This window comes from Gossypium hirsutum, chromosome D01 (assembly GCF_007990345.1).
Source record: "Gossypium hirsutum isolate 1008001.06 chromosome D01, Gossypium_hirsutum_v2.1, whole genome shotgun sequence".
Lineage (NCBI taxonomy): Eukaryota > Viridiplantae > Streptophyta > Magnoliopsida > Malvales > Malvaceae > Gossypium > Gossypium hirsutum.
The window spans coordinates 2,619,154-2,641,910 of NC_053437.1; the positions used below are offsets into that span (position 1 = coordinate 2,619,154).

The window sequence follows — 22,757 nt, forward strand, 5'->3', positions numbered from 1 at the left end:
GGAATTTATCATTTGACCAGGAAAAAAAATAGGTTAAAATACCATAAAAGCCTATGCAATAGGTGTCAGATTGCATTTTGACTTATACCCAACAAATGGATAAATTAATTTCTATACATTTGATCAAAAAAACAAATCGGTCATTCTTGTTAAAAGTTTTATCCATCTCTACTTTTAAAAGCTAATATGAGTAGCAAAACAATCAAATAGTGGCACATGTCATATGCTGACATAGAGGGACCAATTTTTATCTGTAGATGGATGGAACTTTTAACAGAACCTTACTCTTTAACCTAAAGTACAGACACTGATTTACCCAGTTTTTGAGTAGGGATTAGAATGCCAACCGGTTCTATCTTTTCTATGATGGGTCTTATTCTTGTGAAGATTTCTGGTAATGTCTGTGGTGATTATAAACTAAAATAATATTTGTGTAATGTTTGTTACCAAGTTATCATGGTAAATACATGATAATAGTTAGTTACTCTAAAAAAAAGTGTTGAGTTACAAAAAAACAAAACTGGAAATGTAATGAAAATAATAGTCAAACCATATAGCTAGACTTGAGAATGGGACGAAGTGGAAGTTCGGCTCGAAAAGTGAGAGGGTTTGAACAAAAAGATAAGTTCCAAAAATAGATTTGGGTAAAAAAACCCTTTTTTCGGCTCGGGCCCAACTCAAATTTGCAAAAAAAAAAAAATTTATTGTTTTTCATTGTTTTGCTGTTATTTTATTATTATGTTGCTACTGTTTTTTAATACTGTTTGGATATTACATAACTCTTGTTTTATTGTTAATTTTACCACTATTTTAGAGGCATTTGCTTGTTAATATGTATCTATCTTAATGTTATTTAATTATAAAGACTTTTTTTAATTTATTTTCAATTTCTTGGAAAATATTTATTTTAATGTGTCTAGAGTTTTTGATGTATTATATTTTTAAAATTTTCTTTTATATAAAAATTTTTAATATGGGCGGGCTGGGCTCAAGTTTTAGCTTTCTTATCTGAGCCGAACTTGGACAAAATTTTTGGCTCACTTTTTTGGTTAAATAGTGTCCGAGCTTATAAAACGAGCCAATGAGGACCTACTTGCCAAGTTTAAAGACCAAAAGTTACATTATCTCACTTTTTTTTATGGCCATTAACATAATAGGCTTAAATAAATAACGATTTTCAAATTCAGGGGCCAAAGTGAATAAAATTTTTTTAAGGGTGTATGTAGACCTACTTATCAAGTTTAGAAACCAAAACTTATGTTATCCCCAAAAAACAAAGAAGATACATCGACGAAAAATAATTACAGTCTAAAATGTTTAATTATGATTATAATTTATTTTAATATAATTTATTTATTATTATAGTTATATTTGTAAACTTTTATCTTTTACTTTTTTTATAGTGCAAGGATAGAATATGATGCATAAAAAAAATAATTATACTATTTATGATTATAATTTGAGGATCAAATTGATAGAATTTATAAATATAGACGGTTAAATTTATTAGAATGATTTAGAATTAATATCACATTGATAAAAATGTGTAAATATTGAGAACTAAACGTGTTATTATACGAGTTAAAGAAATGCCGCATCATCATTTCTGTTAAATGGTTAACAGAGAATGACTAAAATAGAAATGATCTAAATCGTGAGTGATAAAAATAGAAATTATCTAAAATATTAGTGACTAAATTAAATATTTTCATAATTAGGGTAACCAAAATAGAAACACGCTAATAGTTGAGTGATTAATTCTAAAATTTACCCTTTTTTAAATGGAATAACAATCCAAATCGGCTTGACCCGATCCATGAAAAACTGTCATAAAAAATCCGACCCATACAACCACAAACTATATAACCCAACCCAATCAGCCCAGCCCAAACCCTCTTTCTTCTCTCTGTTTTATTCGTTTCTCTTTTTGGTTCTCAAAGCTTTCCTTTTACAGACGAAACAGCGCCGCCAATCGCCGCCGTGCTTTCAGATTCCGGCAATCCGGAATAGAAATATGGGTTTTAAAAAAATAATATTTTTTCAGTTTCTGTTCAGAGGTCACAGTGACGTTGCCCTCACGGTCTTTCAGGTCCCTATCCATTCTTTCTTGTTTGGGGTTTAGGGTTTGTAAATCTCCAATACGATCGTTAGGTTGACAAGATTTGGGTATCTGGGGTAACCTTGAATTGTTTGTTTTCTCTTCAAGGGGAGGTGATGAGCTTCATAGTAAGCAAATTCAAATGTAAGGGCATCACCTTCTTCTCTCTACTTCATGTTACTCACTATTCTTCCCGTTTTAGCACCGCCGCAGTTGCATCCATTGAACCAAAAATACCACCGGATCTTTCATCTTGCATCGTTCAAGATAAGGATCTTCTTCTTAAGAGCTTGAATCCTTCGGGGACTGGGCTTCACGTTCTGGACCTCGTCGATGAGGGTTCTTTAGAACCCCACCCAACGCTCTACCATCTTTTGCTGAAAAAATGTACCTTTTTGAGAAAGCCCAAGCTTGGGAAAATTGTCCATGCACACATTTCGAACTCCCATTTCCGAGGCGATGTTGTTATCCTCAATACACTTTTGAATATGTATGCTAAGTGTGGTTGTTTGGATGACGCTCGCAATTTGTTCGACGAAATGTCTGTGAAAGATATGGTCACCTGGACTACATTGATCACTGCCTATTCTCAGCATGATCGTCCTTTGGATGCTCTGCTTTTGTTCCCTCAAATGCTCTCCCTTGGTTTCTTTCCCAATGAGTTCACCTTGTCTAGCCTTTTAAAGGCTTCGGCTGCACTCCCTGATACGCCCCAAATCTACTTCCATGGTGCTCAACTTCATGGCTTCAGTTTCAAGTGTGGTTTCCACTCCAATGTTTATGTGGGCAGTTCCCTTTTGGACATGTATGCTCGCTGTGGTTGCATGGATGAGGCCCACTTCGTCTTTGATGTGCTTCCTACGAAAAACGAGGTCTCATGGAATGCATTGATTGCTGACCATGCTAGGAAAGGCCAACTTGATCGTGCACTTAGTCTCTTCTTGAAAATGCTTAGACAAGATTTTCAGCCCACTCATTTCACCTTCTCCAGCATTTTTGGTGCCTGTGCGTCCACGGGGTCTTTAGAACAAGGCAAATGGGTGCACGCCCATGTGATCAAATCCGGTGGAGAGATTATTGCTTTTATGGGCAACACACTCCTCCACATGTATGCTAAATCTGGTAGTATCCAAGATGCTAAAATGATCTTCGATAGGTTGGTAAAGCGTGATTTGGTGTCTTGGAACTCCATGCTCACAGCATATGCCCAGCACGGGCTTGGCAAGGAAGCGGTGCAATGCTTTCAAAAGATGCTGAATATCGGACTTGTCCCTAATGATATAACGTTCCTTTGCCTTCTCACTGCTTGCAGTCGTGCTGGGCTTTTGGAGGAAGGGCAATACTATTTCAAGTCGATGAATAGGTATAACATCGAACCGGGGATTTCACATTATGTTACCATTGTTGATCTTCTTGGTCGAGCCGGTCTTCTTAATGAAGCTCTGAGGTTTATAAACGAAATGCCAATCCAACCCACTGCAGCTGTGTGGGGAGCCTTGCTTGGTGCATGTAGGATGCATAAGAATGTAGAAATGGGCAGTTTTGCTGCGGAACGGGTTTTCGAGCTCGATCCTCATGATTCGGGACCCCATGTCTTGCTTTCCAATATCTATGCCTCCGGCAATAGGTGGAGAGACGCTGCTAAAGTGAGAAAACTGATGAAAGAGAGTGGGGTGAAGAAGGAGCCTGCTTGTAGTTGGGTAGAAATTCAAAACACAGTCCATATGTTTGTGGCAAGCGATGATTCCCACCCGCAAATGGGGGCAATCTATAAGAAGTGGGAGGAGATCAGTGCAAGGATCAAGGAAATTGGATATGTTCCTGACACGAGCCACGTGTTGTTCTATATGGATGAACAAGAGAGGGAAGTGAAGTTGCAGTACCATAGTGAGAAGCTTGCATTGGCATTTGCACTCCTCAACTCGCCTGATGGATCCACAATTCGTATCAAGAAGAACATCAGGGTTTGTGGTGACTGTCATTCAGCATTTAAATTTGTGTCCAAAGTTGTTGGAAGGGAAATCATTGTAAGAGATACCAATCGGTTCCATCATTTCTATGATGGGTCTTGTTCTTGTGGGAATTTTTGGTAATACTTGTGAAGAATTCCATTAGCCAAAGGCGAAATCCTATAAAACTTGTATGATGTAAAGTCTTCTGTCATTAATGTGGAACCAATGTTATTTAGACTTTTTAGAAATTGCAGATATGAATAGATTTAACTAAATTAGGGTTTGAAAGATTAAAAGATTACATGAAAAGGGTTAATTAAGTTTAAACTCGAAATTTGATGTCAATAAAGATTTAAGCAATTAGTGATTAATGGTTTGTCTTGACTTGGATTGAATTTGGACAAAGATTTTTATGTATCTGGTTGATCAAGTATGACTCGAATTCAATTTACATAATAAAATATTTTTAAACTACGTGATCGATAGGCAAATCAATTTAAAAACATATTTGGACAATTAATTACTTTTTTTGAAAAAAACTCAAATACCACTAAATTTTCCCTTAAAAAATTTGATGATAAAGTACATAGAAAAAGACAACAAATACATAACAATTAGATGTTTTTTTTAAAAGGGATAAATCTCAAAATTATACGTGTACTTTGATTTTATGCAATTTTATATATGAAATATTGATTTGATTCAATTATCATAAATTATTAACACAATTATTAATATAATATAATTTTATACTTATATATTGCATACATATATAATTATATTTATCTAATATAAAAATAAATCGATGTATTTATTTCTTTAGATATGCATGATTGATTCAAAATTAAAGTTTCATATATATATTTGAACCACAATCAAAGTTTCATGTAGATAATTGCACCAAATTAAAGTTCGTGTATCAAATTACACATTGAATCAAAGTTCATGTATCATTTTGGGATTTATCCCTTTTTAAAAATAAATAAATTAAAAAAAAAAAAGGAGCGTGTAGGAGAAAAATAATCATGAAAATTTTAAACAGTGAACTACGGCACGTGTGAAACACGTGACACGCTGTCCGCTATAGTGATTCAAATTTGAAAAACAAAACAAAAAAAATTCCGCAACGGTAACGCAAAATTCTTTCCCCCTTTAGCTTTAAACGAGACACCTAAAAGAAAAATCTCTTTCATTTTTCTCTAATAATTAACATCATTGTTTCAACTTTCAATTCAAAAGCACAGATTTCCCTTTCTCATTTCAAATCATTGATCCCTTTCTTTTTATTTTTATGTTTACTAATGGAAGATTCCAACAATTTTCATCATCTTCGGACTGACCCTCTTCTTCTTACCGACGTTTCTTGGCAACAAAACACCTCTTTTTGTAAGAATTTCGATCATCAAATCAAATCCCGTCAATTTCCCACTTCATTTTAGTTGTTTATTTTTTTCTTTTACTTCTTCTTTGGCAGATACTGATGCAGCTATGGCATCTCCCTCAGAGAACCCTTCATTGTCTGATTTAGTTTCTTCTCCTAAACAAGATTCTGGTGATTTACTCTTCTTTTTTGATTAATTTTTGGAAATGAAAAATTGGGTTTGAATTCGATTTTTTATTATTATTTTGTATTTATCTAAATTATCTTGGGTTGTTTTTTTTTTAGCTGATGTAGTTGATCCTCGGCAATCCCAGAGCCCAAATGTAATTAGTACGCCTATTAGAGAATTTGATGGTAAAAACCCTTTGTTTAGAAATGAATTCAAGTGTCATATGAGTCCGTAGAGTACTACCACTTTTCTGGGTCGCACTGCGCCGGCACCATGTCCATAAACCGGTACCGTTTTTGAATGCTGTCTATCTCCTCAATAGATTCAAATCCAGGTCCTTTTTGCAATCATGATACCATTTGATCTAAGCTAGACCAGATATCATGGTTGTGAAAAGGACAGTAATGTATTCAAAGCCGGAGAGCTGCACATTAAAGTGACAAAGCTTAAGGGGTCAGTGGATGCCTACTACAATACTGGCTTCTGCTCACGAAAGTGGTAGTACCTTACCTGTTGCTGTTGGTGAGTCATGACAGCTAGTGTTTTAAGGATGTAATTTTTAATAAGAATTTGGTTTCAGGCCGATCTATGCTGGGATTTTCTCTAACGTCACCAGACCTTGTTATATGCGCTGGATCACCTGATATTCCGTCAAAAGCCTATGGAGATTCCCCTGAATTCTTGGAGAAACATAGGTGTTCAATTGAGGTTTCTTTAGAGAATGGCATTGAGGGATCTGATAATAGTAAAGCTAAGCAGAAATCCCCCACTGTAAAGTTCTCCACAGTGTGCGAAACATTCCACAAAGAACTGTCCCCCGAATCTTCCTTTGAGCTACTGCCATTAAGAGAAACTGCAGACTATTCACAACATAAGCATGAAGACTATCCTGCTATAAGCATTAATGCGGGGTGTTTAAATGGAGCAGTGGAGTTGGATGGTGTAATTTATTCAAACGACGATTGCTTTGTGGGTGGTGATGTTATAATTGCTGATAGAATTGTTGGAGATGGAGGGGGAAATTCATTATACAACACAGCTCGACTCGGTGACTTCTCATACAACTTTTTGACATTAGAGTGTGGCTTTTATGCTATTGATCTGCATTTTGCAGAAATAGTTTTCACTACTGGTCCTCCTGGAATTAGAGTATTTGATGTGTTTGTACAAGAAGAGAAGGTAAGAAAATCGGATTCAATGGTTTTGATATTACATTATACTAAATGAGTGAGTGTTATTATTTGATAAAGTTGATTGAACATGTTGTAGGTTGTGACCAGTCTAGACATATATGGCCAGGTAGGCGCAAATAAGCCTCTGGTTATTTCTAACATTAGAACTTTCGTTGATAGCGGTGGGGGCTTGCTCATTAGATTTGAAGGTTTAATGGGGAGTCCAATTGTATGTGGCATCACTGTAAGGAAAGATTCCCTTGAAAGTAAGTTTATAGTTTGGCAACGTATCTCTGTTCTCTCTGCTTATTTATTTTGCCTTAGTACTTGAAATGTAGACATATTCTATCATGTATTACGACTTCATATTCCCCAAAGTACCCGTGTCTGACACTTTAGTCTGACACATACTTGGACATAGGTATCAGCGCATGATCCTCCAAATATATAGAAAATTTAGAGAAAAAAGTATCCATACCCATGTTGGGCATCTGGTCTTCAACAGAATTTTCACTTAGTTTGTCCACTCCTTTTGGCGACCCACTCCTGTTCTAGGCAAACTAGTCGTCCTTTTGTTTGTATCTGGGGTAAGCCCGCCAGCAGCTCTTTTAAGCTCTGTCCCTATGGTTTGCTCATCTCTCTGTACAGCGAGATAGTCTATGAAGGAGAAAAACTTTCTAGTAAAGAAGAAAATGAATTAAGGAATAAGATAAGAGATGAATGGATGAAAAGAGGAAGAGGAGCATATACCCGAATCTATGTAACATTGGGCATGGCTATTTAAGGTTCTCTGCGGGCAAACCTCATATTACAAGCTAGAAGGGTTTGAAACATTTTTTATATGATATAATTTCCTGAAAAGCATTTATTTATTGTTAAGAATAAGAAATAACTTGCTGCATGAATTTGTGCAACAGGTTTTAAGGAAGCTGGATCAGAGGAAATCATGGGAATGGACAAGGTGGGAGGTCATGAGTCACCAAGAGTAAGGAAACTTCCTATAGTTTTTTCAGTGTTTGAATAGAACTGCTCAAAATTGGGAGTTGAGATCATTACAATATGATCACTTGCAGGATATTAGTGACTGTGAGATAGAAGTGAAATATCAAATTCTTCAAATGGACTATGAGCGACAAAAGAAGGAATTAGCGGAGATGAGGAGTGCCTTGGAGGGGCTTAAGAGGGAGAACAAACTCAAGACTAAAGAGTGTCAAGAAGCTTGCAAGTCTTTACAGGAACTCCAAAATGAGCTTATGCGCAAATCAATGCATGTTGGTTCATTGGGTAAAGAATTTCTTTCTCTTTTTTTCCTTTTGATAAGCTGTAAATACCTTATAGTTGTAATACGGAATGAAATGATGTTGCTTTTATGTATAGCCTTTGCGATTGAGGGACAAGTGAAGGAGAAGAGCAGATGGTTCTCATCATTGAGGGACATGACAAGAAAATTAAAGGTAAAAATTGGAACTCAATGATGCATAAATAAAATGAAACACACCAAAATTTCATGATGTTCCAATTTGCAGATAATGAAAATGGAACGCATCAAACTCTCAGAGGAGGTATCACATTATAAGAATTGTATCATGGATATCAATGATTTTGGGACTAAAATTCAGTCAAGAAGTAAGTTAGCAACACAACTTACAAGCAAATATACTCAAACTTTCGGCTATATTTTCTTCCCTCTTATACAATCTTGTTTATCTTTCCAAAAGTAAACCAGCAAGCAGATTTGCATGAAGATCTCAAGACTAAATATCTCAAAGGGGCCAAAGAAAGGAAAGAACTGTACAACAAGGTTCTAGAACTGAAAGGTTAATCGAGTTGGTTATTCAATATATAAAGTATTTGAAATAGGTTGGAAACTTGGAGCATAAACTGAATTTTCGGTTTCTTGCAGGGAACATAAGAGTCTTTTGTCGGTGTAGGCCCCTAAATTCTGAAGAAATAGCAGCGGGAGCTTCACTGGCTATTGACTTCGAATCTGCGAAAGATGGTGAACTCACTGTGATATCAAATGGTGCTCCCAAGAAAACCTTTAGGTTTGATGCTGTTTTTGGCCCTCACGCTGAGCAAGGTAATGCCATGACTCATAGCTGTTTTGGACATAAAGCAAAATCAATATCAACGAAATTCTTATTGATGTTTACTTTTTTTGCTTTATTCAGCTGATGTTTTTCAAGACACAGCTCCATTTGCTACCTCAGTTCTAGATGGCTACAATGTCTGCATTTTCGCTTATGGCCAGACAGGGACTGGAAAAACTTTTACAATGGAAGGTACAAAAGAAGCCCGTGGAGTTAATTTTAGGACTCTAGAGGAATTGTTTCGCGTAATCAATGAGCGACAGAAGTTATATCGATATGAGATATCTGTCAGTGCATTAGAAGTCTACAATGAACAGATTAGAGACTTACTGGTGTCAGGCTCGCAGCAAAGCACAATGGCAAAAAGGTATGCAATTTGTTTAAGCCATTCATGTTGTTTACTATGTAAGAATGTGGCTAATATCCTTTTAAATTGATGTTGTTCATTGTAGACTTGAAATAAGGCAGGTGGGTGAAGGAATGCATCATGTACCAGGGCTAGTCGAGGCTCATGTAAACAACATGAATGAGGTGTGGGAAGTTCTACAGACTGGCAGTAACGCAAGGGCTGTTGGCTCAACCAATGCTAATGAGCATAGCAGCAGATCCCACTGGTCCGTCGATCAAATTCTATTTTAAATTAATTCAGTTCTCATTGCACAAAAATGTCTTTAAATGAAGCTGAAATTAGAGCATAATGATCTCTCTTGATGCAGTATACATTGTGTGATGGTTAAGGGAGAGAATTTGTTGAATGGGGAATGCACTAAAAGCAAGTTATGGTTGGTAGACCTAGCAGGAAGCGAACGAGTAGCAAAAACCGACGTGCTCGGAGAAAGACTCAAGGAAACTCAAAATATCAACAGATCTTTGTCTGCACTTGGTGATGTCATATCTGCTCTTGCTACCAAAAGCTCCCATATTCCTTTCAGGTTATAGAAACACAGAGATGAGTACTGTTTAACTATTAAGTTCGTAGAAATCAGCTCTATTTCCTAGGTTTAAACTCGACTTTACTTTAATCATGCAGGAATTCAAAGCTTACGCATTTGCTTCAAGACTCTTTAGGTACACTTTTTATCTTTATTCCCTGTGGTGAAATTACTCTGATATAAATGATTAAAAAAAAACAATGACAAGGTTTGTGTTCATTGTAGGAGGAGATTCTAAAGCTCTCATGTTTGTACAAATCAGTCCAAATGAGAATGACCTTGGTGAGACCCTATGCTCTCTGAACTTTGCAAGCAGAGTTAGAGGGATAGAGTTGGGTCCGGCGAAGAAGCAAATGGACACCTCGGAACTTCTGAGATGGAAACAGATGGTACAACTAACAACTTATTGGCAATATATTTGAGCTTATTTTGTCATTTTGATGTTACCAATGACATTTTTTCCTGTACTTGAAAAGGTTGAGAAATCAAAGCAAGACATGAAGATCAAAGATCTGCAAATCAGGAAGATGGAGGAAACAATTCATGGATTAGACTTGAAGATGAAGGATAAAGACCTAAAAAACAAGAACCTGCAAGAAAAGGTATTTGATTATCTAACAATATCGAAAAATATTCAATTTGTACCTAATAGATCTCTTTTCATGGTCCTCATATATCTCATTTTTCCAGGTGAAAGAACTGGAGTCACAGCTACTCATTGAGAGGAAGCTGGCACGTCAGCATGTCGATACAAGGATTGCTGAACAGCAGCAGAAACAGCAGAACGAGGATGTTAGACCACCTCTGGCAACACGACTTTTGGGTACTAACAAGAGTTCAAATGAAGTTAAAAATGGTACATTGATGAAAGAGCAAGTAAACCTTACTCGTCCACTTACGGAGAATAGCTTCAGGCCTTCTATGCCTCTTTCTGTAACAGATGGCTCCTTCAAGCACATTGATCCAGTAGAAAAAGAAAACAATCCCGAGGTTGCTGAACAACTGCGACTCCCCACGAGAACAGGAAGAGCCTCAATGTGCCCGACAATACGTAGAATGCCAGCATCCTCAGCTCCAAGGCGCAACTCATTAATACCATTGCCAAGCACGCCTAGCTCAGCACAGCTTGCACCACCATTTCACCCATTGCCATCACAACCGGATATAATAGAAGAGGTAGACGAGTTCATACCGGAACAAACAGTATGCAACAGTCCTAAAGGAACGAAAAGTGGGGGTAAGAAGCTGAGCAGCATATTGAGACGAAGCCTACAAAAGAAAGTTCAACTAAAGTCACCAATGCAGCAACATTTGAGAAGAGGTCTAAATGTGGGGATGGAGAGGGTTAGAGTTTCGATCGGAAGTCGAGGGCGGATGGCCAGTAGAGTACTGGTAGGCAATGGTAGAAAAGGAGGCAAGGAAATTCAGCAGAAACAAAACCAAAAGGAAAAGGAGAGAGCATGGAATATTGGGAGGACTGCAATCTAACAGCTTTTTAAGATTCATTCCTATTTATTGTAATCCAATGTACAGTTGAATATGTATTCCTTTGTTGCCTTATGCAACAGCTTAAAAAAAACACAAAACAAAAGTGTGTAGAGATCTCTTCCTAGATGATGCTGTGTTTGGTTTCTTGTGATTGCTAATAGTAAATGGATTGTTTAAAATTATGTGATCCTGAGGTCTTGATAATCTTCACAAAGGAATACTTGAAATCCATTTTTTTTTTAATCAAAAACATGAGAAATGTACCATTTGGTACTTGCGTTGAGGTTTAATGTAGAATTTGATACTCAGACCAAGTGAAAGTTTGGCATATGTGTTTTAGTAAAAAAAAAAAAGCATAGGTACTTAATTGAAACATAAAAATTTACAAGTACCAATTTGAACATTGAAGTCAAACTTAAGTACGTGACTAGGATAAAAGGACTATCAAATTGAAAAAAAAAATTCATTAGCAAAATGAATATTGAAGTCAAACTCAAATATCAAATAGAGATAAAAAAAAAACCTCAGTATCAAATAGTATATTAACTGAATTCTTTATTATTCATGAATAAGCAAATTGGGGAGCATTTAGCTATGAAATAAGGATTTCAAACTTAAAAAAGGGAAAAATCATTCTGTACAATGCAATTTAATCTTCTTCTTTTTTTGCTATAATCGTCTCAAACATTCATTTGTGATCATTATGCTTATAATATAGTTTTTATAACTTAAATTACTTGTATAAAAACTAATTTGTTAAAGTTAAATCATGTACGACGAGTGTTTAGAAAGTCATAGGATAATTAGATTTTGTGTAATTATCGATGCAATTATTCCAACTCTCACCCACCTTAAGAATTGAAAAATGTAATTGAAGCCCAATTCAATGAAACCCATTTTAATTTAGTCGGTATAAAAAATCGAAAAAAAATTAAACTGGTATAAAATCAGTTGAACCGGTAAAAATATCAATTGGATCAAGTAAAAACCTAATTAAAAACCATTTAAACCGGTTTAAAAATTTTAAAATATTTAATTTAATTTTTATAATTTATAAATGGATTTTTATATTTCTATTATCCTGTTTTGTGTTTATTAAATTTAAAATATGATGCATAAATATTAATTTTTTTAGTATAGTTAAAAAAAACAAAAATTAGATATAAAAATAAATGGAATATTGCTATACCAAACCATCTCGGCTAGAGAAACTCACCATCATTAAGGTTAATTACTACAATTTTTACTAATGGTGGGTTTGGATAAGTGGTGTGTTGATGGTGGTGAGAATAATTATTGTATCCTGAGACAAAAAATAAGCTAAACACACTGCACCGCACTACACTGTTCATCCAAACCCACACGAAAAAGGGCTCACTAGATTCCAATGTATTTTCACATGAGCAATAATCAAATCACATTAAAATCTTTCTAGTCACATCCGATAAAGTCTCTCAATATGCTACTGTTGAGTGTTGACTCTACAAAAGTAAGACCAAATCTCATCTAATCATATCTTAGTAGAATACCCCAACGCTCTACTAATAGCATTCCATGTCTTACATGATAAGTCATTTGTGTAAAAAAGATTCACGCCAAGTACCTCTATATAAATTAGACCTGTCCATAGATCGGAGTGGACCCTAATAAAATTCTAGGCTCATTTGATATGCTCGGGCTTGACTTAACTTGAAAATTGGATCTAAACTTTTGCCTAAGTTCGTCCCATATAATTTTTTATTTTTTATATAAAAAATTTAAAAATATAATGCATCGAAAACACTAAAAACATTAAAATAAATATTTCTCAATAAATTGAAAATAAATTAAAAAAAAGTTTTTATACTTAACACTAAGATGAGTATAACTTAACAAGCAAATGTCTCTAAAGTAATATAAAAATTAACAATAAAATAAGAGTTATATAATATCCAAACAATAACAACATAATAGTGAAATAACAGCAAAACAACGATAAAACAATAGCAAATCAGTGAGAAAATAATAATTTCTTTTTACAAATTCAAGTCGGGCCCAGGCCAAAAAATTTTACCCGAGACCCGACCCATTTTCTAAACAGACCTTATTTTTTTTTATCAAAATCCATTTTTTGAACTTATATTTTTATTCAAACCCTCTCACATTTCGGTTACAGGTTTAATAACTCCCCCATCTCTTGAATATTTTTTAATGTTTTCAAACCTCAATCATTGGCACCCTAAAAACAAACTTTATCATTGGCTTTCATCATAGAATTAAAAGAAAAATCATTATATAATTTTATATATTATAGTAGAATAAGTGATTACGAAAAGGAGCTGAATGTTAGATGAATCTATCGTTGAAAGTTATACATAATTTCACTTTTAATCCTTTTCAAATACAAACAGTTCAATTTGTTTATTTATTTTTAGTTTAAGTCAAATAGGAAAATTACACTTTTACTCCTTAAAAGCTTCAATTATTCAATTTAAATCATTTTAACTTCAAATCTTTTAGCTTTCGCCCTCTATTATCTCCGCCCAAACAAAATTTTGGTCTAATTGAATTAATTTTAAATTTACTTTGAAAGTGTAAGACATGCATGTTGGGATATTGTGATGGTAAAGTGAAAGAGAGAAATAACATGGTGATTAAGGCATGTGAGCCGATTGAAGAATAATAAGTGTGTCCATCACCATCCCCAACATGTAAGAAATCACAATCTTCTAGTATGGATCGTACATGGACAGTAGTTGGAGTCAGCGGTTCTCTTAAGTTCTCCATGTGAGATTCTTCGGGAAGAGGATCAAGTTGGCCCTTGCGAACAGCTTGATACACTATCTTCTTTCAACTCTTTGAGCGAAATGCAACAAAAAGAAAGAAAATTCATACGAGATCATCCTAAAGACGCCTTCGATATCCAAGGGTCGTGGACCGACCATAGATTTTGCAGCTATTTTATAGCTAGAAAATACTTTTCTACGGTCATGCTCTGGTTATAAAAATTTTCAGAGCATACTCTCGTCCAAATCCATCTAAATAGTTTATTTTCACTATTAAAAAGTACTTTTATTTGAATTTTATTATAAAATATATAAATATTTTTATTTCTCAAGATATTTACAGAAGCAAACCCAATAACTAATATTTCGCATTCTGTAAGCCCTTTAATTCTGAAATATTTTATTATTTTTAAATAGTAAAATAAGTTGAGGCAAATCAATTAAAAAATTTTAAAAAATTAAACTCAAACTACTCCAAATCGAACCGTACTCGCCGGACCAAATTGACTACTTGGCCATGAAAGCCTCTCCAACATTAAAATACCAAAAATTACATGACATTTTTGTGATGTATTTTTCATTTTTTCATGACATGTAAAATATATATATTTTATTTTAAATATCTTTTCGTGATGATAAAATACGTCAACTATGTAATTATGTTTCCATTCCTTTTGTATTAACATAATTAAAATTCGAAAAAGCTCAAATTTATAATTAAAGAATGAGACTTTAATATTAATATAATTATGTGAAATTATGAAAATATTCATAAATAATAAATATTTATATTAAAAATTATTAATAGAAAAATAATTAACATAATAATTAGTTTTATAATTATCACAAATGATTAAACATTATTTATTATATAATACTAATAAAATTAAATTTAAATCGTATTTTAATAAAATTAATATTTAATCTATATAAATTCGATATTAAAACCGTATTATTTCCTCTTTAGTTTTACAATTATTATGAATAAAATTGTACTCTACCAGTATTACTATGCTTTAATTTCAATTTCTCATCATCATACAATTAAGTCCTTTCCGAAGCCAACGCCGCCGCTTCACACGGTCAACTTGCCCCCTTTCCCTCGCCGCCCCACCCACTACCTCCGGCGGCTTGTACTGTCTAATCAAGGGCAAATTTATTCCATCAAAAAAAGGGTGCCGTTTAATGTCCTGCGCACCATTGGTGCACCCTAGTCTCCTGCTTGGATCTTTTACCAATAATTTCTCAATCAAATCCTTTGCCTCCGAAATTCCCGCTTCTTCCACGCCCGGCGCGTGGGCGAATCTCATTTGCCTGCTACTCGAAGCTATGTTCCGAAGAGTAATTTCGTTACTAGCCCCTTTAAACGGCGTCGTTCCGTATAACAACTCGTAAACAAACACCCCAAATGCCCACCAGTCAACGCCGTTACCATGCCCGTCACCGGAGACGACCTCCGGCGCTAAATACTCGTGAGTCCCCACGCATGACCGTGAAAAAGCCGTTACCGGCTCAGCTACGGGAACAACTTCTCCTTTATCGTTCAAACCGGCGGCGGGACCAAAACAACCGCCGGATAAGCGATTCCGATTCGGCTTACCACTTCTCCGGCGAACGAATTTAAAAGCGGGAACCACGTCAGCCACGAAGCACAAATCGAAATCCGTCAACATGATATGCCCATCTTCACGTAACAATACGTTTTCAGGTTTAAGATCCCTGTAAACGATCCCCAAAGCATGCAAATACTCTAAAGCAACCAACACCTCGGCGGCGAAAAACCGGACCGCCGGCAAAGAAAACCGGTTCCCGGGCTGTTTACGTAGAAGGGAAAAGAGGTCACCGTTAGGACAAAAATCGATGAGGAAGCAAGTATAGTGAGAAGCTTGAATATGGGCATAAAGCCTCGGAAGAAACGGGTGGTTCACCATGGATAAGATTTGACCCTCCGTTTGAACGTGAGAGAGTTTCTCGGCGGTTAATGCTTCTGTGTCGATCACCTTTAAAGCGAAGAAGGCGCCGTCGTGGTCTTTGAGTTGACAGAGGAAGACTCTGGCAAGGTTTCCGGTACCCAAATGACGGATAAGCTTGAGGTGATGAAGTTGGAGGTTGCCGTCGTCGGTTGTGACTAGTTTAATGGGTGAAAAACGGGGATCCCATTTGCGGTGGTGAATGGTGGGAGAAGAAAGGTGGGGTTCCTTGAAGGATAGGGAAAGGGTAGAAGAGGCTGAACTGGAACGAGAGCTGGAGCTTAAGGTAGTGTCAGTAATGGCGGAAGTGAAGCTTAAGTCTGTATCGGTGTCAGGGAAATAAGGTTCTTCGTCCACCATGGCTTTGTAGTTTAAAGCTTCTTAAGAGTAAGGATTTAGCAGCAAATTTCTATATATATAGACAAGAGAGAAGAGGGGTGTTCGGTTGACCCATTAGCGGTTTTTCCATGGAATAGAAAAGGAAAAAAAAAATTGCATGGAAGATAGAAAAGTTGTTAGCCAATCTCGAATTTCGAGAATAATTAAAGATTTGTTGGGAATTATATATTAATAGTCGAAAAAATAGAGGAAAAATCTAATATGTCGTTTTCTTATTCGAAAGAGTTAGAGATATATGAAATCATAATTTTATATAATCTCTTCTAATGTGAGAAAGCTATCATATATATCATTTTTAATATATTTAATTTTCTTATTACATCCGACAATTACATATCAGCTCTTATACCTATGATTGTGGAGTACTAGTAACAATGTATCAAATAATTTAATAGGTGACACATAGTCATTTAGGATGCAGTTTAAAGAAAAAGCAAAAGTTATATTAAAAAACTGAAACATTGTTATGCTTAATCATATCACGAAAGGGTTTCATCATCGTCAAAGTCAACCACTACAACTTTTATTAAGAAAGGCTCCTCAAGTTTCATATGCTTCTTATGTGAGTAACCACTACATCACATTAGGATCCATTGAAATTTTTTTTCAATCACATCCCATAAAATCTCTCAAGACTCTACCACTAACTTTATAAAAATAGAATAAAATATCGTCATATTTTAGTAACAAACTCCATAACTCCACTGTGCCGTGTCCTACATGGTAAGACACTTATTTAAAAAGGAGTCACACCAAACTTCTTTACATAAACCCCTTTTATCTCTAAGAAGACTTCAAGCACTCCTTTGGCTTTTAACTAACCATATTGCCAAATGGTCTCACCATCGTTAAGGTCAAACACTACAACTTTTACTAGGAAGGGTTTGTCAAATTCAACCACTAAATCACATAAAGATTCACTCAAAAACTTCTCCAATCACATTCTATAAAGTCTCTCAGGACTCTACCACTGACTATATAAGAGTAAGACCAAGTCTCATCTAATCACATCTTAGCAAAACATTCAAAACTTCATCGGTTGCATTCCATGTTCTACACAATAGGATACTTATCTAAAAAGAGTTCATGCCAAGCTCCTCAACATAAACCCCTTTTATCTCTAAAAAAAACTTCAAGCATTCCCTAATTATTGAAGCCCTATCGAATCTTTTTCATCCTTTTTCAGCACTCTCAAACTTCCACTAATGACTTTCGGCATCATGATACTTGTGAAATTCAAAAAATTATTGATAATATACCAAATGTTAAATTATTTATATATATTATATTGGAGCAATAATGAAGCAAGGTGATGTTCAGCAACATTATGCTAAATGCCCCTTCTATGACCAACATGTTCTATCAACCAATTCTATCTCGTTTTTATACCCACTAAACCACAAATACAAATTATTTGTTTTCCCAGCATTAAGAATAAATGATTACACAAAAAGAGCTGAATAATCCATCACTCGAATCGAATCTATCGTTGAAATTTAAAATGATTATGATTTCTGGCCAAGTAAGGTGCACGTAAGAGTTTTGGTCTTTGTCGTTTTAAATGGTATAATTTCACTTTCAATCCTTTTGAAATAGAAACAACTCAATTTAACCTTTTTTGGCTTAAATGAAATAGAAAAATTACATTTTTGCCTCCTTCAAAAATTCAAATATTCAATTTAAACCCCAAATACAAAATTTAACATGCATGTTGGGATATTCTGGATGGTAAAGTGAAAGAGAGACAAGTAGTAATAATGTGATGTATGGTGGTGATTAAATTTAAGGCATGTGAGGCAATTGGAGAATAATTATTGTCTCAATCACCATCACCAACATGTAAGAAATGACAACCTTCTACGGAATTACGAATAATATATATATCTTTGCTAAATAGACATTTACACCTGAAGATTTTGCACCATAGTTTCTAGAAAACATTTTTTTTAGGCAAAATGTTGACGATTTGATTTTTTTTTTTAATTTATGTAATTATATTTTCTTTTACAAGTGCCTTTTTTTCTCCAACCCGTTTGCTTCTTATTTTTTGTTTTGTTCAATGGCGGTGCCAGCTTTCAGGTTGGCTATCGCTCGTTTTTTCTCTTCCACCAACCTTTTCTTTCTTTTTTCTTCTCATTCACTATACATGTTTTTTTCTCTTTTCAGTTTGTAGATCTGTTTTGTGAGTATCTTTGTTGTCTTCACAAGTTATGATGGACAGATGATGGTGCATGTCATTCACTAAAACTCCACTGGCCACCAGTAATTTTTCTTGGAAAGTGGGTGGCTCTTCGCCAACTTCTTAATCTGTTTCTGTTTTGAAAGTATTTTAGAATAATAAATGATTTCACGTTTCGATTTGGACCCGTGTTGTCTTAAGTTTTATTTTTTTTTTTGTTTTTTCATTGTTTAACAAGTCTTCAATTTTAGAAATTTCTGTCTGCTCTTGTAGCACTTTTTTTAGTCTTGCTTATGCATGTAATCTTAGTTTTACAAGTGATTTTAGGGATGATTTTCTTGTCATCCTCCCTAGTTTGGTGAATGCTTGATTCTTTTGTCGATTTTTTCTCGTCGCTTTGGACCATCCATGACTGATTTCCTTATTGTATTAAGTGCTTGCAATCACTCCAAATATATCATGCTTGAGTTGTGACAAAACCATTTGTCAACGTTTAATAATGTTCTATTGATGTTGAGGCTAAAGCTTTTATTGTGTTGGTGAACTTATCCTTCATCATTTACGACAAGTATTTACTATTTTTTAATGATAGAAACTCTAAATCGATTCATATTAAATTTAAATATATTATGTAATTTGTTTTCGTTCAAAATACACTATATAAAAATTTCAACACTTAATTTAATACATTTTATATTTTATATTTTGCCAAAATGGGTCCATTTTCATATAAAATTATTTTAATATAGTGTTTTTTGAATAAATATATATTAAATCTAATTTGAACCAAATTAGAGTTTGTGTCATTATTTAAAAATTGTTTTATACTGATATTTATATACTTTATAATTAATTTTACATAAAAATATTTTTAATATATAATTAATATGATTCAAAATTAAAAGAAAAAACATGTTCAAATTTGATTTATTATGAACTGACGAATAGCTTAAAGTTTCGAGAGTGTTCATTATCATTCATGGAGTAAATATCACATTTTTTTTAATATTTGAAAATTTGTATATTTTTCGTATCTTTTAAAATTTTAAGAAGTTCTTAAATTTTTTTTACAAATTTTATAATTTTATTAAAAATATAAAAATTTTTAATTTTTAAAATATTTTTTAATTGCTTATCTACTTTTAACAAGTAAACCAATTAGACAAAAAAAAAATTTAGGGTCGTAAAAGTTAGTTTGCACATGCAAAATTGACGGAGGGAGCAAGACTTTTGTTTTGAACATTAATCTCATTACAAGTTCTTATCATATCTGCTCTTTTTTGATACGATACCTACAACTACTCATAACCCCTCCCCAATCTTTAAATAGGAGCATAATGCGTTTCAGTGCACTCGAATCCACGTCCTCCGGTACCAACAACAATGCCAATATCCATTAAACTAAAACTCAATCAGTTTTTAAATTAAAAAAAAATATAAAAATCAAATATCTCAAAATTACAGAGACTAAATTTTAAATTCGAAAAGAGTGTAAATTTAAAGATATTCTCTCAAAAAGATGAATATTATTTGAACTCATATGCAATAATAAAATAAATAATATTTTTTTATTATCAATTACTCATATTTTATATATATATATTATATAACTAATTGTTTGTTAAAAGCACAGATAACTATATACCAACCTTAATGTATAGCTTGCTATACAATGTATCTATCCATCACTAATTTAACATTATATTATGGACTCACATGCAATTTATTCAACTTCCAAACTTCTTATTATTAACCCTCTATTTTTTTTTAAAATTATTTTATGGAAAGTAGTATTGTGCATCACCGACATTTTTCTATATAATATTTAATAATTTTAAAATTCAATTAAAAATATTTATTATTAAATTGATAACGTTGGGTTAAAATTGAAGTTTTGAAAATTTTGAGGTTATAAATTTCAATTAATTAACTATTAATTCGAGTTTATGTAAATGTGCGGATTCTTTTTTATTGATTTTTTTGGTTAATTATTTATTCTGATTGATTGAGATTATTTTATAAGAATGATTGGGTTAGCTATTAAGTCTAATAAGTTGAAATTATTCTGTAATTTCAATTTTATATATAATATGTGGATTCTCTCTAATTAGCTACTAATTTGGATTAATTGAAATTATTTTGTAATCGGTGGTGTGAATGAGGTATTGGCTGTTATAAGCTACTCGAGTTCGACTTGAAAAAAATTTTAAATTCGATTTGATAATTACCGAGTCGCGCTCGAACAATAGGTCGAGCGAGCTGAATTCAAGCTTAGTATTAAATGGCTCGTGAGCCTTATCAAGCTTTTCATTTTAGTATATATTTTAAATAGTTTAAATTATTAAATTATGTTGTTTTTCTTAATATTTATTATTAACCCTAAGCTTAATTATCAAGTTGAATTCGAGCTTTAATACGCACAAGCTTAATCGAGTTCGAGTTTGAGCTTTAAAATAAATAAATAAAATTTTTAAAATAGTCCCAAAATAATTAAAATCCAAATTAGAAAAAAAAACTATTATTAGAATTGGATGAAAAGTCAAAAAGAAAAAAAAGCAAAGATTTTATATACAGAAGTGGATGCCTCAACTTGATTAATTACAGTTATTTTCAGTAGAGGCAGAAAGCATTTTCAGAATATAGGGAAAAAAAAGTGCTCAAATGAAGATAATGAAAATGAAGGGAAAATAAATGCAAAACCCCCTGAAATTGGAATAAAATTAAAGTTAAAGTACATGTAATATTCTTTGTTTTTTTTTTTTGGGTGATGGATTGAATCAATTGAACTAAGGACACCAATTACATGTGTGAAGCAGAGGTCGGATTCGTTTTGGAAGAAATTTTTGTAGCATTGACTGTCAAAATCGATGGACCCCTCAATGGTGAAGGATATTGTGCATGGGGTATTTGTGCTCGATTCTATCTCATGACTCCACGAAGAGTCTTGAGGGGTTCAAAGAGTGGGAATGCTTAACACACAAAGGAAACGTGAACATTTACTTTTTGTGGGGTTTAAACTCATGCCCTTATATGGCATTAGTGGTATGACAAAAACTTCTTCTATAATGAGCTAAACCTCCCTCAACGATACTTATATTAAAATCAATTTAATCAATTAAAAATCAATAAAAAAGGTAAACTAAAGGGCAAACTACACCATTGGTCGCTAAATTATAAGTAAGTTTTCGTTTTAATCATTTAACTAAAATAAGTTACAATTTAGTCATTAAACTATTCCAAAAAATTTTATTTAAGTCACTGAGTTGTTAAGTTTTTTTTTTTTTTAAATTCCACCAACAAGCTTCAAGTAACAATTTGACGACCGGTACAATGGATCAGTACTCATTGACAAGTAGAACATACTTTATATCCAAGTCGATTTGACAATCAATGTCAGAGATAAGAGAAAAAAGTTATTTGAGTTTTGGTTCGCAGATTCATAACGTCCAAAGATGTTTCATGAAAAAAATTGAACTACAGAAAAACAGGAAAAAGAGAGCTTTCAATTAGTGCAAGTAGTGAGTGTAAACAGAGAAAGTCATATAGCATCAATTTAACCAACATGGTGACTTAAATGAAAACTTTTGAATAATTCAATGACCAAAACAAAACTTACCTATAGTTTAATGACTAATGGTTTAATTTGCCCAAATTAAAAAACAAATTATTTTCAACTTTCCAATTATATTCTTTTCGTTTTGAGCTTTGGCTGCTCTGGGAATATCCCATAAAAAGAATGGTAAATTTTTTCTAATATGGTGATGGAATATAATAACAACACATCATCTTTCGTCATTTAACTTCAATAAATTCCAATCCATTAAAATAAGAAATTACAGGGAGTATTCTTCGTTTTTCTAGCCTTCGACACATGAAAAGGAATAATAACAATTCTCTGCATTTCGTAGGTCTATTAAAAGAGTAGATACTTATCACAACTTTTAAAGCTACTCCATATCCAAAAAAAAAATCGAACCCTCAATCATAGATTAGGATATGATTAGGATAAGAGAGACCTTGCCATCTCACTTAATTTCAGTGATTATAATTATACAACTTTTAAATCAGCCATGTTAGCATGAATACAAATATTGGATATGGATATATATAATTATACATACTCGATAAACATGTATGAATTTTTAAACGATCATACCACCAT

The 22,757-nt window shown here is 33.5% G+C and overlaps 3 protein-coding genes across 5 annotated transcripts; 2 read left to right on the forward strand and 1 right to left on the reverse strand.

The window, feature by feature from the left end:
- The first annotated feature begins 1,737 nt into the window (after positions 1-1,737).
- LOC121213734 (pentatricopeptide repeat-containing protein At3g24000, mitochondrial) lies at positions 1,738-4,285 on the forward strand. Its single transcript, XM_041086744.1, has one exon. It carries the CDS (start codon positions 2,215-2,217, stop codon positions 4,189-4,191), a length of 1,977 nt encoding a protein of 658 aa, XP_040942678.1. The 5' UTR covers positions 1,738-2,214; the 3' UTR covers positions 4,192-4,285.
- Positions 4,286-5,180: 895 nt separating this feature from the next.
- Positions 5,181-11,464, forward strand: LOC121213735 (kinesin-like protein KIN-14Q). 3 transcript variants are annotated; one of them, XM_041086745.1, is made up of 18 exons: positions 5,181-5,436; positions 5,525-5,602; positions 5,717-5,785; positions 6,181-6,779; positions 6,870-7,038; positions 7,690-7,757; positions 7,846-8,056; positions 8,150-8,226; positions 8,299-8,398; positions 8,491-8,589; positions 8,676-8,852; positions 8,944-9,229; positions 9,315-9,476; positions 9,579-9,794; positions 9,893-9,930; positions 10,020-10,183; positions 10,271-10,396; positions 10,485-11,464. In XM_041086745.1, exons 1-18 carry the CDS (start codon positions 5,352-5,354, stop codon positions 11,280-11,282), a joined length of 3,522 nt encoding a protein of 1,173 aa, XP_040942679.1. In that variant the 5' UTR covers positions 5,181-5,351; the 3' UTR covers positions 11,283-11,464. The 3 variants fall into 3 exon arrangements, with proteins under 3 accessions (XP_040942679.1, XP_040942680.1, XP_040942681.1); XM_041086746.1 differs by having other exon boundaries at positions 10,277-10,396; XM_041086747.1 differs by having other exon boundaries at positions 10,286-10,396.
- A 3,424-nt stretch (positions 11,465-14,888) lies between these two features.
- Positions 14,889-16,547, reverse strand: LOC121213736 (serine/threonine-protein kinase WAG1). Its single transcript, XM_041086748.1, has one exon. The coding sequence runs from the start codon at positions 16,375-16,377 to the stop codon at positions 15,070-15,072; it is 1,308 nt and encodes a 435-aa protein (XP_040942682.1). The 5' UTR covers positions 16,378-16,547; the 3' UTR covers positions 14,889-15,069.
- Between the last annotated feature and the right edge of the window lie 6,210 nt (positions 16,548-22,757).

What these genes read in the sequence shown, in the direction of transcription:
- LOC121213736 (XM_041086748.1), bottom strand. Translation starts at nt 16,377, where the DNA reads ATGGTGGACGAAGAACCTTATTTCCCTGACACCGATACAGACTTAAGC.
- LOC121213735 (XM_041086745.1), top strand. Translation starts at nt 5,352, where the DNA reads ATGGAAGATTCCAACAATTTTCATCATCTTCGGACTGACCCTCTTCTT. An exon ending in TTCTCCTAAACAAGATTCTG is followed by an intron (nt 5,603 to 5,716) that starts GTGATTTACTCT and finishes TTTTTTTTTTAG; the next exon opens with CTGATGTAGTTGATCCTCGG. An exon ending in TTCTGAGATGGAAACAGATG is followed by an intron (nt 10,184 to 10,270) that starts GTACAACTAACA and finishes GTACTTGAAAAG; the next exon opens with GTTGAGAAATCAAAGCAAGA.
- LOC121213734 (XM_041086744.1), top strand. Translation starts at nt 2,215, where the DNA reads ATGAGCTTCATAGTAAGCAAATTCAAATGTAAGGGCATCACCTTCTTC.